Below are 17,964 nucleotides of genomic sequence, written 5' to 3' on the forward strand. Positions count from 1 at the left end.
GCGCCCCGGCCGCGGCCGCCGCGGGCCCGGCGCGGGTTGCTCAACGACACCGAGGAGTAACGAGTGAGGCCCCAGTACCTGCTCAAGCTATACAGCCCTTGATACTTGAGCTGCCGCAGCCCGCGATACCTTCATACTCGTGCGCGCCCCGGCCGCGGCCGCCGCGGGCCCGGCGCGGGTTGCTCAACGACACCGAGGAGTAACGAGTGAGGCCCCAGTACCTGCTCAAGCTATACAGCCCTTGATACTTGAGCTGCCGCAGCCCGCGATACCTTCATACTCGTGCGCGCCCCGGCCGCGGCCGCCGCGGGCCCGGCGCGGGTTGCTCAACGACACCGAGGAGTAACGAGTGAGGCCCCAGTACCTGCTCAAGCTATACAGCCCGCGATACTTGAGCTGCCGCAGCCCGCGATACCTTCATACTCGTGCGCGCCCCGGCCGCGGCCGCCGCGGGCCCGGCGCGGGTTGCTCAACGACACCGAGGAGTAACGAGTGAGGCCCCAGTACCTGCTCAAGCTATACAGCCCGCGATACTTGAGCTGCCGCAGCCCGCGATACCTTCATACTCGTGCGCGCCCCGGCCGCGGCCGCCGCGGGCCCGGCGCGGGTTGGTCAACGACACCGAGGAGTAACGAGTGAGGCCCCAGTACCTGCTCAAGCTATACAGCCCGCGATACTTGAGCTGCCGCAGCCCGCGATACCTTCATACTCGTGCGCGCCCCGGCCGCGGCCGCCGCGGGCCCGGCGCGGGTTGCTCAACGACACCGAGGAGTAACGAGTGAGGCCCCAGTACCTGCTCAAGCTATACAGCCCTTGATACTTGAGCTGCCGCAGCCCGCGATACCTTCATACTCGTGCGCGCCCCGGCCGCGGCCGCCGCGGGCCCGGCGCGGGTTGCTCAACGACACCGAGGAGTAACGAGTGAGGCCCCAGTACCTGCTCAAGCTATACAGCCCGCGATACTTGAGCTGCCGCAGCCCGCGATACCTTCATACTCGTGCGCGCCCCGGCCGCGGCCGCCGCGGGCCCGGCGCGGGTTGCTCAACGACACCGAGGAGTAACGAGTGAGGCCCCAGTACCTGCTCAAGCTATACAGCCCTTGATACTTGAGCTGCCGCAGCCCGCGATACCTTCATACTCGTGCGCGCCCCGGCCGCGGCCGCCGCGGGCCCGGCGCGGGTTGCTCAACGACACCGAGGAGTAACGAGTGAGGCCCCAGTACCTGCTCAAGCTATACAGCCCGCGATACTTGAGCTGCCGCAGCCCGCGATACCTTCATACTCGTGCGCGCCCCGGCCGCGGCCGCCGCGGGCCCGGCGCGGGTTGGTCAACGACACCGAGGAGTAACGAGTGAGGCCCCAGTACCTGCTCAAGCTATACAGCCCGCGATACTTGAGCTGCCGCAGCCCGCGATACCTTCATACTCGTGCGCGCCCCGGCCGCGGCCGCCGCGGGCCCGGCGCGGGTTGCTCAACGACACCGAGGAGTAACGAGTGAGGCCCCAGTACCTGCTCAAGCTATACAGCCCTTGATACTTGAGCTGCCGCAGCCCGCGATACCTTCATACTCGTGCGCGCCCCGGCCGCGGCCGCCGCGGGCCCGGCGCGGGTTGCTCAACGACACCGAGGAGTAACGAGTGAGGCCCCAGTACCTGCTCAAGCTATACAGCCCGCGATACTTGAGCTGCCGCAGCCCGCGATACCTTCATACTCGTGCGCGCCCCGGCCGCGGCCGCCGCGGGCCCGGCGCGGGTTGGTCAACGACACCGAGGAGTAACGAGTGAGGCCCCAGTACCTGCTCAAGCTATACAGCCCGCGATACTTGAGCTGCCGCAGCCCGCGATACCTTCATACTCGTGCGCGCCCTGGCCGCGGCCGCCGCGGGCCCGGCGCGGGTTGGTCAACGACACCGAGGAGTAACGAGTGAGGCCCCAGTACCTGCTCAAGCTATACAGCCCGCGATACTTGAGCTGCCGCAGCCCGCGATACCTTCATACTCGTGCGCGCCCCGGCCGCGGCCGCCGCGGGCCCGGCGCGGGTTGGTCAACGACACCGAGGAGTAACGAGTGAGGCCCCAGTACCTGCTCAAGCTATACAGCCCGCGATACTTGAGCTGCCGCAGCCCGCGATACCTTCATACTCGTGCGCGCCCTGGCCGCGGCCGCCGCGGGCCCGGCGCGGGTTGCTCAACGACACCGAGGAGTAACGAGTGAGGCCCCAGTACCTGCTCAAGCTATACAGCCCGCGATACTTGAGCTGCCGCAGCCCGCGATACCTTCATACTCGTGCGCGCCCCGGCCGCGGCCGCCGCGGGCCCGGCGCGGGTTGGTCAACGACACCGAGGAGTAACGAGTGAGGCCCCAGTACCTGCTCAAGCTATACAGCCCGCGATACTTGAGCTGCCGCAGCCCGCGATACCTTCATACTCGTGCGCGCCCCGGCCGCGGCCGCCGCGGGCCCGGCGCGGGTTGGTCAACGACACCGAGGAGTAACGAGTGAGGCCCCAGTACCTGCTCAAGCTATACAGCCCGCGATACTTGAGCTGCCGCAGCCCGCGATACCTTCATACTCGTGCGCGCCCCGGCCGCGGCCGCCGCGGGCCCGGCGCGGGTTGCTCAACGACACCGAGGAGTAACGAGTGAGGCCCCAGTACCTGCTCAAGCTATACAGCCCTTGATACTTGAGCTGCCGCAGCCCGCGATACCTTCATACTCGTGCGCGCCCCGGCCGCGGCCGCCGCGGGCCCGGCGCGGGTTGCTCAACGACACCGAGGAGTAACGAGTGAGGCCCCAGTACCTGCTCAAGCTATACAGCCCGCGATACTTGAGCTGCCGCAGCCCGCGATACCTTCATACTCGTGCGCGCCCCGGCCGCGGCCGCCGCGGGCCCGGCGCGGGTTGGTCAACGACACCGAGGAGTAACGAGTGAGGCCCCAGTACCTGCTCAAGCTATACAGCCCGCGATACTTGAGCTGCCGCAGCCCGCGATACCTTCATACTCGTGCGCGCCCCGGCCGCGGCCGCCGCGGGCCCGGCGCGGGTTGGTCAACGACACCGAGGAGTAACGAGTGAGGCCCCAGTACCTGCTCAAGCTATACAGCCCGCGATACTTGAGCTGCCGCAGCCCGCGATACCTTCATACTCGTGCGCGCCCCGGCCGCGGCCGCCGCGGGCCCGGCGCGGGTTGCTCAACGACACCGAGGAGTAACGAGTGAGGCCCCAGTACCTGCTCAAGCTATACAGCCCGCGATACTTGAGCTGCCGCAGCCCGCGATACCTTCATACTCGTGCGCGCCCCGGCCGCGGCCGCCGCGGGCCCGGCGCGGGTTGCTCAACGACACCGAGGAGTAACGAGTGAGGCCCCAGTACCTGCTCAAGCTATACAGCCCGCGATACTTGAGCTGCCGCAGCCCGCGATACCTTCATACTCGTGCGCGCCCCGGCCGCGGCCGCCGCGGGCCCGGCGCGGGTTGCTCAACGACACCGAGGAGTAACGAGTGAGGCCCCAGTACCTGCTCAAGCTATACAGCCCGCGATACTTGAGCTGCCGCAGCCCGCGATACCTTCATACTCGTGCGCGCCCCGGCCGCGGCCGCCGCGGGCCCGGCGCGGGTTGGTCAACGACACCGAGGAGTAACGAGTGAGGCCCCAGTACCTGCTCAAGCTATACAGCCCGCGATACTTGAGCTGCCGCAGCCCGCGATACCTTCATACTCGTGCGCGCCCCGGCCGCGGCCGCCGCGGGCCCGGCGCGGGTTGCTCAACGACACCGAGGAGTAACGAGTGAGGCCCCAGTACCTGCTCAAGCTATACAGCCCGCGATACTTGAGCTGCCGCAGCCCGCGATACCTTCATACTCGTGCGCGCCCCGGCCGCGGCCGCCGCGGGCCCGGCGCGGGTTGCTCAACGACACCGAGGAGTAACGAGTGAGGCCCCAGTACCTGCTCAAGCTAAATTACATAAAAACTGCGTTTCGAAACTATAGTTTGGAACTAAAAAGTAAAAAGCACTAGTTCGAGAAATTGAGCTTCTCACACGCTACGCAGCCACAAAAAGTACCACTTTTTGAGCAACTGTATTAAAAAGTAGTTTTCTATCAAGCGAAGGTGATAATCGTATTTAGTCGGGGTCCCTTTGTTTGACATAATTATTGAAAAGCTAGCCATACATGCACGGATTTGCCCGTCGGATCTGCCTGAAAGATGTGTCTGGCGGACACATCCGTCAATGTGTGGCGAGAAATAGACAAAATACAAATACAAAATACAAAATACAAAAATTCTTTATTTAATAAATTAGCAATATATAATGATTTAAAGGGATGGAGCCGCCCAGTAAGCATAAGAATGCCTGTGTCGGGAGACACCGCTCTTCCCTAACTATGTTTTTACATAGAAACAATAACACGACTAATACAATCAATTCTAAATTTAACATGCTAACTATAAACTATAACTATGTAAATAAAGTAACCTAAACTAAACAAACATATACATTAATCTAACATTTTAGAATTAACATTTATATTACATTAGGAATTAAAAGAAACACAATTTAAAAAGTTACATGAAATATGAAATAATATGAGCGTAAAGAGAGATCTTTTCTGTGTGTGTGTAAGAGCGTGTGTGGATGTGTGATGTGAGTGTAGGTGTGTATGTGCGTGTGTGTGCATGTGCGTGTGCATGTGTGTGTGTGTGTGTGCGATTGTTTAGATTCAACGTAGTAAGTTCTCTGTCTCATCATATGATTTAGTTTTTAGCCAATGTGCTAGGAGCTTTTTACACTCATGGTAAGATTTGGAGTGTATGTCTAGTAATTTATTAATTTTATTGTAAAGGTGTGCGGATTTTATGTTAAACTGTGAGCTAGCAAATGAGGTTCTAGTTTTAGATGGATTAGCTATATTGACGATCAATCTTTTCTTTTTGTAGTTTGGGTTGAATGGTAGAGTCCTATGTTTTTTAAGGGAAGTCTGCAGAATGTACAATTTTCTGACAGATAGAAGTCCACTAATTTGGTATAGTAGTTCAGTAGGAAATCTATTCTTTTTGAAATACATGATCTTGATAAGTGCTCGTTGTGCTCTTTCAATGTCTATGAACCGGCTTTTAGCAGCACCCCCCCAGACAGTGATGCAATACATCAAGACAGACTGTACCAAGGACGTGTATATTTCATTTAAAATGTTACGACTTTTTGTTTCTTTCGTGATTATTGTTACAGGCACAATATGTCTTAGTGTCTTGAATATCCAGAGTAGCTTTCTGATCCTAGATATTACCTGGTCTATGTGCGAGTACCAACTTAGATGCTCATCTACTAGAACTCCCAGATACTTGATTTGTGCAACTTTTTCGATAGATGGGCATCCACAATTTGTACCAACACAAGATTGATCAAAATGTATTTTGATATCCATATTCTGTTTGGGCTGTGAGCTACTTGTAATACTGAAACACATATATTTTGTTTTTCCGGTGTTCAGTGTCAATAGGTTCATTCGCAACCATTTAGAGATCTCGGTCATTCCTAGTTCAGCGCTGATTTTCACTAAGTCCCATGATTTGCCGGTATATACAACAGCCGTATCATCCGCGTACGAATAAAGTTTTGCGTTAGGAATCGTCATGTTACAGAGATCATTGATGTATATTAGAAATAATGTAGGTCCTAAAACACTTCCCTGGGGTACACCGTAAGAGACATTCTCATCAGTACTGGTGCGTTGTGATATTTTAACTCTTTGCTTCCTGTTAGTGATATAATTTTTAAGTAGCAAGAGTGGTGTACCTCTTACACCAATTTTCTCAAGTTTTTGTAGAAGAATAGGGACAGAGACGGTGTCGAAAGCCTTCTTAAGGTCTAGGAAGACTGCCAAGCACTTGTTGTTATTATCAAGATTATCTACTATAAGCGATGTGAGATCAGTTACTGCGTCTTCAGTAGACTTTCCGTGCCTGAATCCGTACTGTGCGGTAGATAGGAGATTAAATTTGTTTAAATAGCTAAGCAGTCTAGTATTGAGAAGTTTTTCTAGAATCTTAGATATTGTAGGCAGTACCGATATTGGCCTATAATTACTGACGTCGTCTCTGTCCCCACTCTTGTACACGGGTGTAATCAGCGAATGTTTCAAGGACTGCGGGAATATTCCTTGGTTAAAGCTAAGATTAGCTAAATGTGTAATGATGGGGACTATTTCTGCAGAGATAAATTTCAAAAAGCTACTAGTGATGTTATCCCAGCCCGGTGCGCTATTAGATTTAAGGTTAGTCAAGGTATTGTAGACTTCATCGACAGTAGCAGGTAATAATACAAATGATCCAGTTTGAGTAGGAATACGACTAAGGTACTGGTTGATATCGTCTTGCGGGTTGGGGACAATTTGTTGGGCAAGTTTTTCCCCAATGTTAGCGAAGTAATTGTTAACAAAGTTTGCTGATTCGGCAGCATTGTCTTTTATATTCAATAGCTCTGAGTTGACTTTGTTAGATTTGTTAAACGTTAAATTTTTTATATTTTTCCATAACAATTTATTATTATTAACAGAGTTAACGAGGAGTTCCCTTTCAAATTTTCTTTTTAAGTTTTTTATAAGTTTGTTGCAGAAGTTTCTGTATCGGGTATATGTAATCTTAATAATATTGTCGTCAGGATTATTACGTGCCTTTTTTTGTAGCTGATTTCGGTTTCTTATGCATCTCAATATTCCGGGGGTTATCCATGGTTTGATAATACGTTTTTTGCTTGGTATCACATTAGTTTTAGTATTTTCTGCTAAGGATTGGGTAAGCATGAATATTAAGCGGTCTGTAAGAGCGTTGGGGTCATTACAGAACCTTAGTTCCGATATATTATTTTCCCTGAGGTATTTTAATGCGTTTTCAAAGTTAATAGTCGTTTTGGTTTTATTTATAGGAGGTGTATTTTTAATTTTGGAAAGTGATAGAAAAATAGTGAAGTGATCTGTTATCGTGGTTTTTATAATTGCTATAGTAGGGGAGTACAAAATTTTGTTAATTTTTAAAATGAAATGGTCGAGGCAGGTTTTTTCCCTGGTAGGTTTAGTATGACCGGCTAAGAGTCCAAATGCCGATAAGGTGTTTAAATAATTTATTCTATTTTTAAGTTCGTGTGACGGTTCTAGTGTTTTTGGGTTAATATTAATGTTTATATCACCTGTGATTATAATACTATTTCCCGACTTTAATGTTTCTAAATGGGTCCTTAGGGAGTCAATAAAGCTCTCTGCGTTTTTATTTGCAGGAGAACGATAAATACAGAGTATAGAGTTTTTAAGTATGTCCAACTGAAAGCAAGATGCATGAGTTAGATTTATTTCTTTTACTTTGTGTTTTAAGGTGTTTTTAATATAAACAACTACACCATCATTCTGGTTCAACTGGCAAGTAGTAAAGTAAGTATCGTATTCGATAAGTTGGGGTAAAGTTTTGTTTGGATTAAGTCTGCACTCTGTGAGAACAATTATGTCGGGTTTAAAGGTAAAGCTCGCTAATGTAAGCGTGAAGTCATCGAAATTGCAGTATATACTCCTTATATTTTGTGAGATGATTGTTAGATCATTTTTTTTATTTTCACTTGCTTTAGTAGTTGGTCTGTACTGTCGCATTCTATAACTCGCGCTATGTTAATATCATCCAACTCCGTCACTGTTTGTAGTGTGTTACACATTATTTTTATGGTGGAGGAAACGCGTAAATATTAGTAAATCATGTTGCATGTTATAATCAAATCTAGTGAAATGTGGTGTTGAAGATAGTAATTTAGTTACTAGACATGGATAGATAAGAGGTCGCAGAGGATGTAGAGAACGGAGAGTATTCATTTCAGGATTAAGAGTGTGTGAGTACATGACGAGGGTAAGTGTGTGTAATTGTGATTGTAGTGAGTTAGAAGGTTGAGTACACAGAATATTAGTGAACGAGAACAAAATAAGTAACAAGATCGCTATTATTATAGGACCAACGGATGAGTCACACAATAGGTAGCAAAAACCAAGTTTATGTCTGTCTAGTCATTCTTGTAACAGGCGTTGCACTTGACTTTCTGAGTTGATGAGTATGACCGGCGATTCATCAGTCTTTCTTATATAAACCTTGCCATAGGATGTCCAGCAGTATTTATATTCTTTGGACTTCTTCAGGTCCCGTGCGAGGAAGTGTAGACGTGAGCCCTTAGACGTCAGATGCTCGGAGATGTAAACTTGTGTATCCTGGCTAGTAGTAAAGCCTAAATGTCTAGCACACAGTTTCGGCGCATGTTTGCCGTTGAAAGTTTTAGCTGCTTTGATTATTTCAAGCTTGAGTAGAGCAGAATTCGTTTCTATTACTATAGGCGTGTTCTGCTGGTCCTGTTTTTTACCTCGCACCCTGTAAACGTCCCTTATGTCAGATTTATTTACCGTACACTGTAAGCTTTCGGAGAGACACATGACCATGTCTAGGAGGTCCTGCTTAGTTTCGTTTTTTTTCTTAGGTACGTTTTTAAGTTCAATGTTACTCTTGCGGGTCCCTACCTGAAATTCTTCCAGTTTGTTTTCGAGGAACAGTATATAGTCCCCGTCGTCCTTCATTTGCCTCTCTATAAGGTCCAGTCTCTTCGTTATTTCAGTATTTTGCCTGCCCAGATCCGTGATAGACGCCTCAATACTGACGTTTGTTTGCTTTATTTCCTGCATGGTGTTTTTTATTTCCCGTAGTTCCGCTGTCTGTTGGTTTGTGTAGAAGCTAATCAGCTGCCGCATCTCTATCCTGAAATCCTCCAATGAGCCGAAAGAGCCGAGACACAGATTTATCCGCCGGATGCCTGTCCGCTGCCCATTTGTGTCTATTTCTCGCTACACATTGACGGATGTGTCCGCCAGACACATCTTTCAGGCAGATCCGACGGGCAAATCCGTGCGTGTATGGCTAGCTAAAGTCATAATGTAATGATTGTCATATAGATTGTCATATTACCATTAGTCATAATTCTGAAACCGTTAATTTTCCTAAGGTTATCTTATATAGATAGGTTAGGTTTGTTTTATGTCAATCCTGTATGGTTACGCGTTTCTGACAAAAACCAAATTATGACTAACGAATAGGGATGAAAATTCCTAAAAAAAACCAAATGTTTTTTTCGGGAATTTTACGAAATTTCCTTTTTTATTTTGGTTTTTTTTTCAGTTCTATTCAGAAAAATTAAATACGTCACACGCAATGCCACTGATGAGTGATGACAGTGTCAATGTCATAAACACATTTAGACATGCAACCTGTTTAAATTCCTAATTAATTATATTAAAAATACATTGTTTTATTGGAAAAAACTTGAAACAAAACGAGTGTTTTGATATTTACCCGGTTTTTTCAACGCTACTAACGAATATGTGGGAAACAATGGAGACCCTATTTAGTTAACGACAATCAAAAGGTAAATAAATCTCTCGGAATGTCTGATGCCAACGAAAACTCACGTGATAAATCTTTATCAATTTTCAATCGTCGATTAATATTAACCATAGAGTAACTTATACTAGGGCGGTACTGTCATAGTAAATTTTGTAACCCCAGTAAATTCACTGCCATCTGTCGACACACTTTAAAACTAAAAATGAAGATTTATAAAAATACGATAAAATGTATTTAAATATAGATAAATTCTTTTTTTTATTTGCATAAATTATTTTTATGATTTTGACCCATGTTCTTTCACTGATATGCGTTAAAATTGTTAAATAACAAACGAAACCGACAACGCCATCTATACGACAGTAGGCCAAAACTAGTAGCGCCCTCTGAACGAGAATCAAATTTTCTTGATTTTCGAGGCACGTTTTTTCCTTAGACTGTATCCATCTATTACGGAGTTATATCTATCTTTGTATTAACGCTTGTCACTTTGGCTAAGCCAGTCCTACGCAAATGTTACCTTTAATTTTAGTTCCATATTAGATGAGTAAGTTTCGTTTTTCGGTGAAGGAAAACATCGTGAGGAAACCGGACTAATCCCAATAAGGCCCAGTTTACCCTCTGGGTTGGAAGGTCAGATGGCAGTCTCTTTCGTAAAAACTAGTGCCCACGCCAATTCCTGGGATTAGTTGCCGAGCGGACCCCCAGGCTCCCATGAGCCGTGGCAAAAATGCCGGGAAAACGCAAGGAAGATGATTAGAAGATGAGTAAGTTAATATGTTTTGCAGTGGAAGCAACATACGCAGTACCAGAGCACAAGCAACGCGAGAGTTTAATAGAAAGGCGCCGCCGGAGCAGCACCCCGGGCTCGCGGCTCACGCTGCCCGCGCAGCCCTATAATGATCAGTGGCAGGTATGTACAGAAATTAAATCGAAAAGTTCCAATTTCTATGCAGGTTGTGAAAAAGTGGGTAGTAACAGAGCAAAGGGGGGCTGAAAATCAGCGCTGTGCGGTCAATTCTTACTGGTGCAGCATAATGCTGAGCCCGTTCCTTTTGCCGCGCATGCCAATTGTTATTGTTATTTGTAAATATATTCCTATAATCTCGCTTTTTTTGTGTGTGGCAATAAATGTTTTCCTATTCTTATTCAAAAAAAATTTCACCATACCCTTGTTTTATTTCCCAAATACTTACTAAAATGATAATTCAATTTCCTTTGGCTTTTCGATCTGTCATTTAAATACAACATTGGTACGACAGCAGTATGCGTAGTAAATTGGCCAAACTCTCATTTTGTCATCCAGGATTAAAAAATCTTAGTTTATTTTCCCGACCAACCAATTTAACCTCGTGAGTCTAAATGTATATTAAAATGTACATATTCATTGCAATCTAATTTGAACCTTTTGATGAAAGAAATAGAGTAGCATTTCTTTTATTTCACTGCGTTGTAAAACAAACGAAATTCGTTCCAATTTACTTATAGAACAAGGTTCAAATTAAAAATTTAAATCTTTATATGGTGGGTCTTACGAGGTTAAAATACATATTAACTTGACAAAATTACCCGTTGAAGGTTGTTTAAAAAATAAATCAGATCCTTTCTTATTATTATTTCAACTAGATCCTGATGTATAATAATAAAACTTACATAATTTTATCAGCAGGAACGAGAAACGTGGGTAGACAACTCCAACAACATCCGAAGCTGGGCCGAAAACTCACAGAAATGGGACGACAACACTCAAAAGTGGGAAGAAAACGGCCAAAAATGGGAGCAGAATGGTCAAAAATGGGAACAGAATGGGCAAAAATGGGAGCAAAACGGGCAGAAGTGGGAAAACGGGAACGGATGGGAGAACGGGGAGAGATGGAACGGAAATTGGGGGGAGGTGCCGACGCCGACGGTCCATGTGGATATGAATGCGGCGTACTGGAGGGGGAACGCTAGTGTCGCGGATAGCAGCGACAATGGAGGTAGGTTAAAACGACTTGGAACCGTTGTAGTATTAGATATCTTGAAATAATGACATTCTACATAAAGTGACGATGAAAAACCGTTTTATCAGTTTAAAGCTATACTAGATTTTGTTATAAATTCAACATGTATCTTCATACCTATTATATATTAATCTGGAATGTCGTCTCCAGGGTTTCCAGAAGATGGCATGCTACACTCGCCCACCACGGCTGCGCTGGGCGGGCTGCCTGCGCACGCGCAGTCTCCCTCCACCGGTCGCATGAGGCCGCACTCGCCTTCCAATTCCACAGGTAACTAATAAAGTTAGCGTACCCTCTTTATTGCACATATCACTAATAAGTTTTTGCCAAAATTGACTTTTATCGCTGACTGTACTTTTCCCTCCACATGCAACTAATACTCATAGAGACAATTCTAACGACCCCAAACACAATTAGTTTGCGTTGTTTTATCATTTTTCCCATTGCCACCTCCTGTCTCCATCGTCAGATGAGCTCCTAATAATAATGCATTGCATATGTATGCAAAATTTCAGCTCAATCGAAAATCAGGAAGTGGGTCAAATTCAGCTTCCAAGATTTGACCCACACTAACTTAGGGACTTCAAAACTTGGAAGCTGGAATACCTATTCCACATGTCTAATTCGTTGGTCCAATGTGTATTTGCGTCTCATATTTTGCTTAATGAGAGAGTGAGACGAAATGCACATTGAGCCAAGAAATTAAAACGTGTAAAAAGCAGGAAAACGGACCTTGGACTCCGAAGCAATAGCGTGGGATGCAAACGGGATGAACGCTAGGATAAGATCAGTTTATAAACCGTATTTCGTTACAATTTTTCATTCACCAGTCACTTTTTACTTGAATATTGTTGCTGCAAGTAAACCATCAACTACTTATTTTCCCAGGTCGTATGCGAAGCCAGTCGCCGAGCAACACCAGCGCCTCGGAACGCCTCCACGGCGCCACGCCTACTGCGAGACTGCACAGCCGCTCGCCGTCTAACAATTCGCCATCAAGAAGCAAAGACAATATGAGGTAATACCCAAAAATAATTCTCAAATGTAAACTTTATGACAGGATTTTTAACGTCTGTGAAGGCCGACGCGGCGGCAGAGTCGGCAGAAAAGTTGAAAAAGACTCAATAAAAGGGTCTCGCCGTCAAATACAACTTTACATCGTTTGGCGTTGAGAACCTTGGCCTGGGTGGTCCGAACGCACCCTTCATCCATCCATCTTTTTCGAACAATTGTCGAAAATGATAACATACGTCATCGGCGACCAAAGAACTCTTATGTTAATATCACAGCTGTTGGATCTCCAAATAAATAAAATAAAATAATGTTTAATTTTCAGAATGCGAGAAAATTCCCCACCCCGACATATGCACTCTCCCGTATCTCGAAGATCGCCATCCTGTTATGATAACGACTCCATAGCGCAACAAAATGCCGTCTACGTAGGGAACTACCCACAGGTAAGATTACATCAATGTTTTATTTTGCCCCACACTTCTTGCTCCCTCGGACTCCCTATTTCATTCACCCCGTTAAAGTGTTGTGGTGTTTAGATAATAAGTAAACTATTGCTAATGTATATATGTCATCTTCCAAACTTCAGTCATATCGGTTCAGCTTTTTTTACGTAATTGAGTGAGGCGTCCTGTCATTGACTTCGCTAAAATAAAGATGTAATCAGAAAGTATAATAAAGCGTTTGTTTGTACAGGTGGAGGCAGGCGGGGCCTTGGACCCGGAGGCGGATGTCCTGGTGCGCTTGGCTCGGGGCGCGGCCGGCTTCGGGTTCCGCATCGTCGGGGGCACCGAGGACGGCAGCCGCGTCGCCGTCGGATATGTCGTCCCTGGTATGTAATTGTGTATACACTTTGACTGTTTGATAAGCTAAGTGTATGGCAGAGTACTTGAACTATGTGGCTGAATATAGTTTGTCAAATCAAATTGTCAGTAAATAAGAACAAAAAAAACTATATTCATCCTTTTCTCTTGGGTGCAGGTAGCTTGGGTACTTTTGGGTGTAAGAGAAAGATAGTATGATTATCTCTGTCTTATGTTTGAAATGAGACAGTCCTTTGACAAACTATAAGTGGTCAAATGAGCGCGTTATAAAATTCAAAATTCATATACGCTGTTGGCATATGAACAGCGTATATGAATTCTGAATTTTATGACAACACGAATGGCGGGGCGCAGCTTGGCGTTTTCACGGGTTATTTTCATTAATGTAAATCGAGATATATAATTAATTGAATTTGTTTAATTTTTATTTTTAAGTGTAGACAATTTGTATTTTTTTGATTTTAGTCCAAAAATAGATACTTTAGTCAAGTCTAGATGTATTTTAACTAGATAAGTACAATAGGATCGTCTCGAGTCAGCATAGGGAGGTGTGTTACAATCGGTGCCGTGACCAGGATTAGGGTGAAATGTAAAAAGTGATCGATTATGTATTTGTTCGATGTGCAGGCGGGCCGGCGGACGGGCTGCTGCGGCCGGGCGACCTGCTGACGTCGGCGGACGGCGTGTCGCTGGCCGGCGCCGCGCACGCCGCCGCCGTCGCCTGCGTGTGCCGCGCCGCCGCCCGGGGACACGTGAGTACACGTCTGCACGCTGTGCACTACATCACACGCTGCAGGGGACCATCGAGTGCGCCCACTTCTGGCCGAAGGCTGTCGTGTTTCGGAGGTTCCGGGGCAAACTACCGAATCCGACGCCAAGACCGGGCGATTCGACGGAGCCCCGCCGTTTTGTCGCATAAATAGTGTTTAGTTTTTAAGTTTACAAAATGCATATAGGTATATGTTATTCTGTAAGGTATTTGTTGTATGGGCCCTGTTGCCGGATTAAAATTTTAAAATATAATAAATAAATAATTTACGAAAACATTTCGTAAATAGATCGGTTGTTGAAAGTTTACTTGTTGTAATGCCGGGCTCGAATAAAAAAATCGGAATCGTGGGTGCCCTATTTTCAAGATGGTGAACGGTGAAAAAGATAAACGAGATATGATTTCGAGCTTACGTATTCACAAATCTTTCATATTTTAACAGGTAACGCTAGGTGTGCGGCACAATCGAGCCGACATACAATCTTTGGGATTACCGACATTGCCAGCTCAACATCAACCCTTGCTTACGTAAGTACCAACGCATAAAATAATATTTTAAAAAGGACTCCTTTTGCCATTATTAACTACATTGTGAAGTATTATCATTTATAATGGGGCTCTTCAGGGCAAGAGTTAATAGGTATCTCATGGGAGTCATGGGTAAACGTGCTCTACCGTAGACCGCATCATCACTTACCATCAGGTGGGATCGTAGTCAAACGCCTGCCTATTCATCATTAAAAAAAATATATAACCGTTTTATTATTTTATAACCTTTCGGAAACAAATCCAAGTGTAACAATCCTTCTGACTACGCCATATAACTAATTAACCTGTCATTATGATTTAATTCATAGAAATGTAAAACGCATCCTCCTGGGGGCTTCGTACATCCAGCACACTACCACTATTTGCCTCACGAACACAACCCGCGTGACTGAATGAATGAATTTTTTGTGAATTGTGACACGACTCGCTGGCCAGACAAGTTTTCGTACATTATTGATCTGAGGACCTACCGCGAACCACGTTCGACGTTTTGCCTCCCTGTCACACGTACGTACGAATTTACAAGTGCGACAGAGAGGCAACACGTCGAACGTACTTCGTGGTAGGCCCTCTGATCATAAGCATGCATTTGATTTCGTCCCTCACCATCAGGTCGGAGCCGGCGCTGCACGCGCATGCGCACGCGCACGCGCACCTGCAGCCCGCCTACAACATCCTGCACCCCGCGCCGCTCTACCCGCCCCAGCCCCAGCCCCAACCCGGACCCATGTCAGTACCATATGGGAACACCGCCATTTTGAACTTCTACTCTGATCTTTGATATGACCTAAAATTGATTTTGCAGAGTCCAAGCACTAGTAAAAGAAAACAATTTTCAAATGTTTCGACCTTTAAACTGAATTGACCTCTAGGTATGGAGTGCAATACGACACAACGACCGGCGGCTGGTCGTCGGTGCCCTATGACGTCACGGTCACGAGAAACGAGGGTGAGGGCTTCGGGTTCGTCGTCATTTCGTCCACTAACAAGGCCACTAGCACTATTGGTGAGTAGAGATAGTCATTAAATGAACTTAGTACCTATGTAAAAGAAACACAAATAGTTACGAACTAGAGAAAAAGTAGCAATCGCGTAAAGGATGACTCACGTAAACTCACGTAAGACCGGGCGTTGTTTACTATGGAAAGCATTACGTCATGACCGGGGCTCGGAAGTGGCACAGTGCGGGCACGGTTTGGGCCCAGGCCGGTCATGCTATGTGTAAAGGCCTGTCATCCCGGGGCCTCCTGACAAGCCGGTGACTCAATTCTTCTCTCGGGGTGGTATTCCACTTGTTCAAGATCTGTGTCCAATGTGCATTCAATGTGAGTCATCCTTAAAGCTGACGATGCGACCTTGCTATCAAACAAGCCGTGCACCTTTTTTCATGTTATACAAAAAAGTGTCATTGTCATTCATTTCTCTTTTTCTTTTTGCCGGTTTACCGTAATGAGACCATAAAGAAAATGATGTGTATTTCCACAGGCCAACTGATACCGAACTCGCCTGCGGCTCGCTGCGGCCTGCTGCACGTCGGTGACACCATCGTAGCCATCAACCACACGCCAGTCCGCAACCTACCACACCCCGAGGTTGTCGCACTGATCAAACATTCGCATCGAGCGGTAACACTTACTGTTTTACCACCACAACATACGCCACCTTAAATGTACCATTATGGGGCGTCGCCTCCTAGGGGGACAGCATTGTCATTATGAACCACAGGTCTTGATCAAACACTGCGTCCAGAGGTAACACTCACTGTTTTACTACCACAACATACGCCACCTTAAATGTACCATTATGGGGCGTCGCCCCCTAGGGGGACAGCATTGTCTTTATGAACCACAGGTCTTGATCAAACACTGCGTCCAGCGGTAACACTCACTGTTTTACTACCACAACATACGCCACCTTAAATGTACCATTATGGGGCGTCGCCCCCTAGGGGGACAGCATTGTCTTTATGAACCACAGGTCTTGATCAAACACTGCGTCTAGCGGTAACACTTACTGTTTTACCACCACAACATACGCCACCTTAAATGTACCATTATGGGGCGTCGCCTCCTAGGGGGACAGCATTGTCATTATGAACCACAGGTCTTGATCAAACACTGCGTCCAGCGGTAACACTCACTGTTTTACTACCACAACATACGCCACCTTAAATGTACCATTATGGGGCGTCGCCCCCTAGGGGGACAGCATTGTCTTGATCAAACACTGCGTCCAGCGGTAACACTTACTGTTTTACCACCACAACATACGCCACCTTAAATGTACCATTATGGGGCGTCGCCCCCTAGGGGGACAGCATTGTCATTATGAACCACAGGTCTTGATCAAACACTGCGTCCAGCGGTAACACTCACTGTTTAACCACCACAACATACGCCACCTTAAATGTACCATTATGGGGCGTCGCCCCCTAGGGGGACAGCATTGTCATTATGAACCACAGGTCTTGATCAAACACTGCGTCCAGCGGTAACACTCACTGTTTTACTACCACAACATACGCCACCTTAAATGTACCATTATGGGGCGTCGCCCCCTAGGGGGACAGCATTGTCTTTATGAACCACAGGTCTTGATCAAACACTGCGTCCAGCGGTAACACTTACTGTTTTACCACCACAACATACGCCACCTTAAATGTACCATTACGGGGCGTCGCCCCCTAGGGGGACAGCATTGTCTTTATGAACCACAGGTCTTGATCAAACACTGCGTCCAGCGGTAACACTTACTGTTTTACCACCACAACATACGCCACCTTAAATGTACCATTACGGGGCGTCGCTCCCTAGGGGGACAGCATTGTCTTTATGAACCACAGGTCTTGATCAAACACTGCGTCCAGCGGTAACACTTACTGTTTTACCACCACAACATACGCCACCTTAAATGTACCATTACGGGGCGTCGCCCCCTAGGGGGACAGCATTGTCATTATGAACCACAGGTCTTGATCAAACACTGCGTCCAGCGGTAACACTTACTGTTTTACCACCACATCATACGCCATGAAAAGAAAGCTACATTTTGTGCTTTTTATATGTGCTTACGTGTAATGGTTCCACAAAATACTAATATTTGTCGTTTTCAACCAAAAGGGTATTTATTGTCGCTTGTCAGTAAGGCGCTATTTCCATACAGCTTCAATTAGAAATTAACTTTATCGACAAGCGACAATGTGGTACCTTTTGGTTGAAAAGTCACATATTACGACCAACATGTTTACAAAAATAATCGATTTGATTTTTTAAGACATCTAGAAATCTTAAAATCTAGTTTTAATAAAAAACATCGTGCACTGAGACGATATGTGTCATAAAATTGACGCGAACTGTTCATTAGGTACAGTCTGGCAAAAAAGAGTAGAAATTAA

General features: G+C 46.8%; 1 protein-coding gene across 1 annotated transcript in view; it reads left to right on the forward strand.

Annotated features, from left to right (window-relative positions):
- Positions 1-17,964, forward strand: part of LOC134751572 (membrane-associated guanylate kinase, WW and PDZ domain-containing protein 1) — a 32,038-nt gene extending 14,074 nt beyond the window's left edge. The window contains exons 12-22 of the mRNA XM_063687031.1: positions 10,203-10,327; positions 11,084-11,393; positions 11,568-11,687; positions 12,306-12,435; positions 12,754-12,874; positions 13,125-13,260; positions 13,880-14,004; positions 14,464-14,549; positions 15,183-15,299; positions 15,443-15,576; positions 16,056-17,964. Coding sequence (XP_063543101.1) covers positions 10,203-10,327; positions 11,084-11,393; positions 11,568-11,687; positions 12,306-12,435; positions 12,754-12,874; positions 13,125-13,260; positions 13,880-14,004; positions 14,464-14,549; positions 15,183-15,299; positions 15,443-15,576; positions 16,056-16,237 — 1,586 coding nt within the window. The 3' untranslated portion in view covers positions 16,238-17,964. The remainder of the gene's footprint in view (positions 1-10,202; positions 10,328-11,083; positions 11,394-11,567; positions 11,688-12,305; positions 12,436-12,753; positions 12,875-13,124; positions 13,261-13,879; positions 14,005-14,463; positions 14,550-15,182; positions 15,300-15,442; positions 15,577-16,055) is intronic.

This window comes from Cydia strobilella, chromosome 22, assembly GCF_947568885.1.
Source record: "Cydia strobilella chromosome 22, ilCydStro3.1, whole genome shotgun sequence".
Classification (NCBI taxonomy): Eukaryota; Metazoa; Arthropoda; class Insecta; order Lepidoptera; family Tortricidae; genus Cydia; species Cydia strobilella.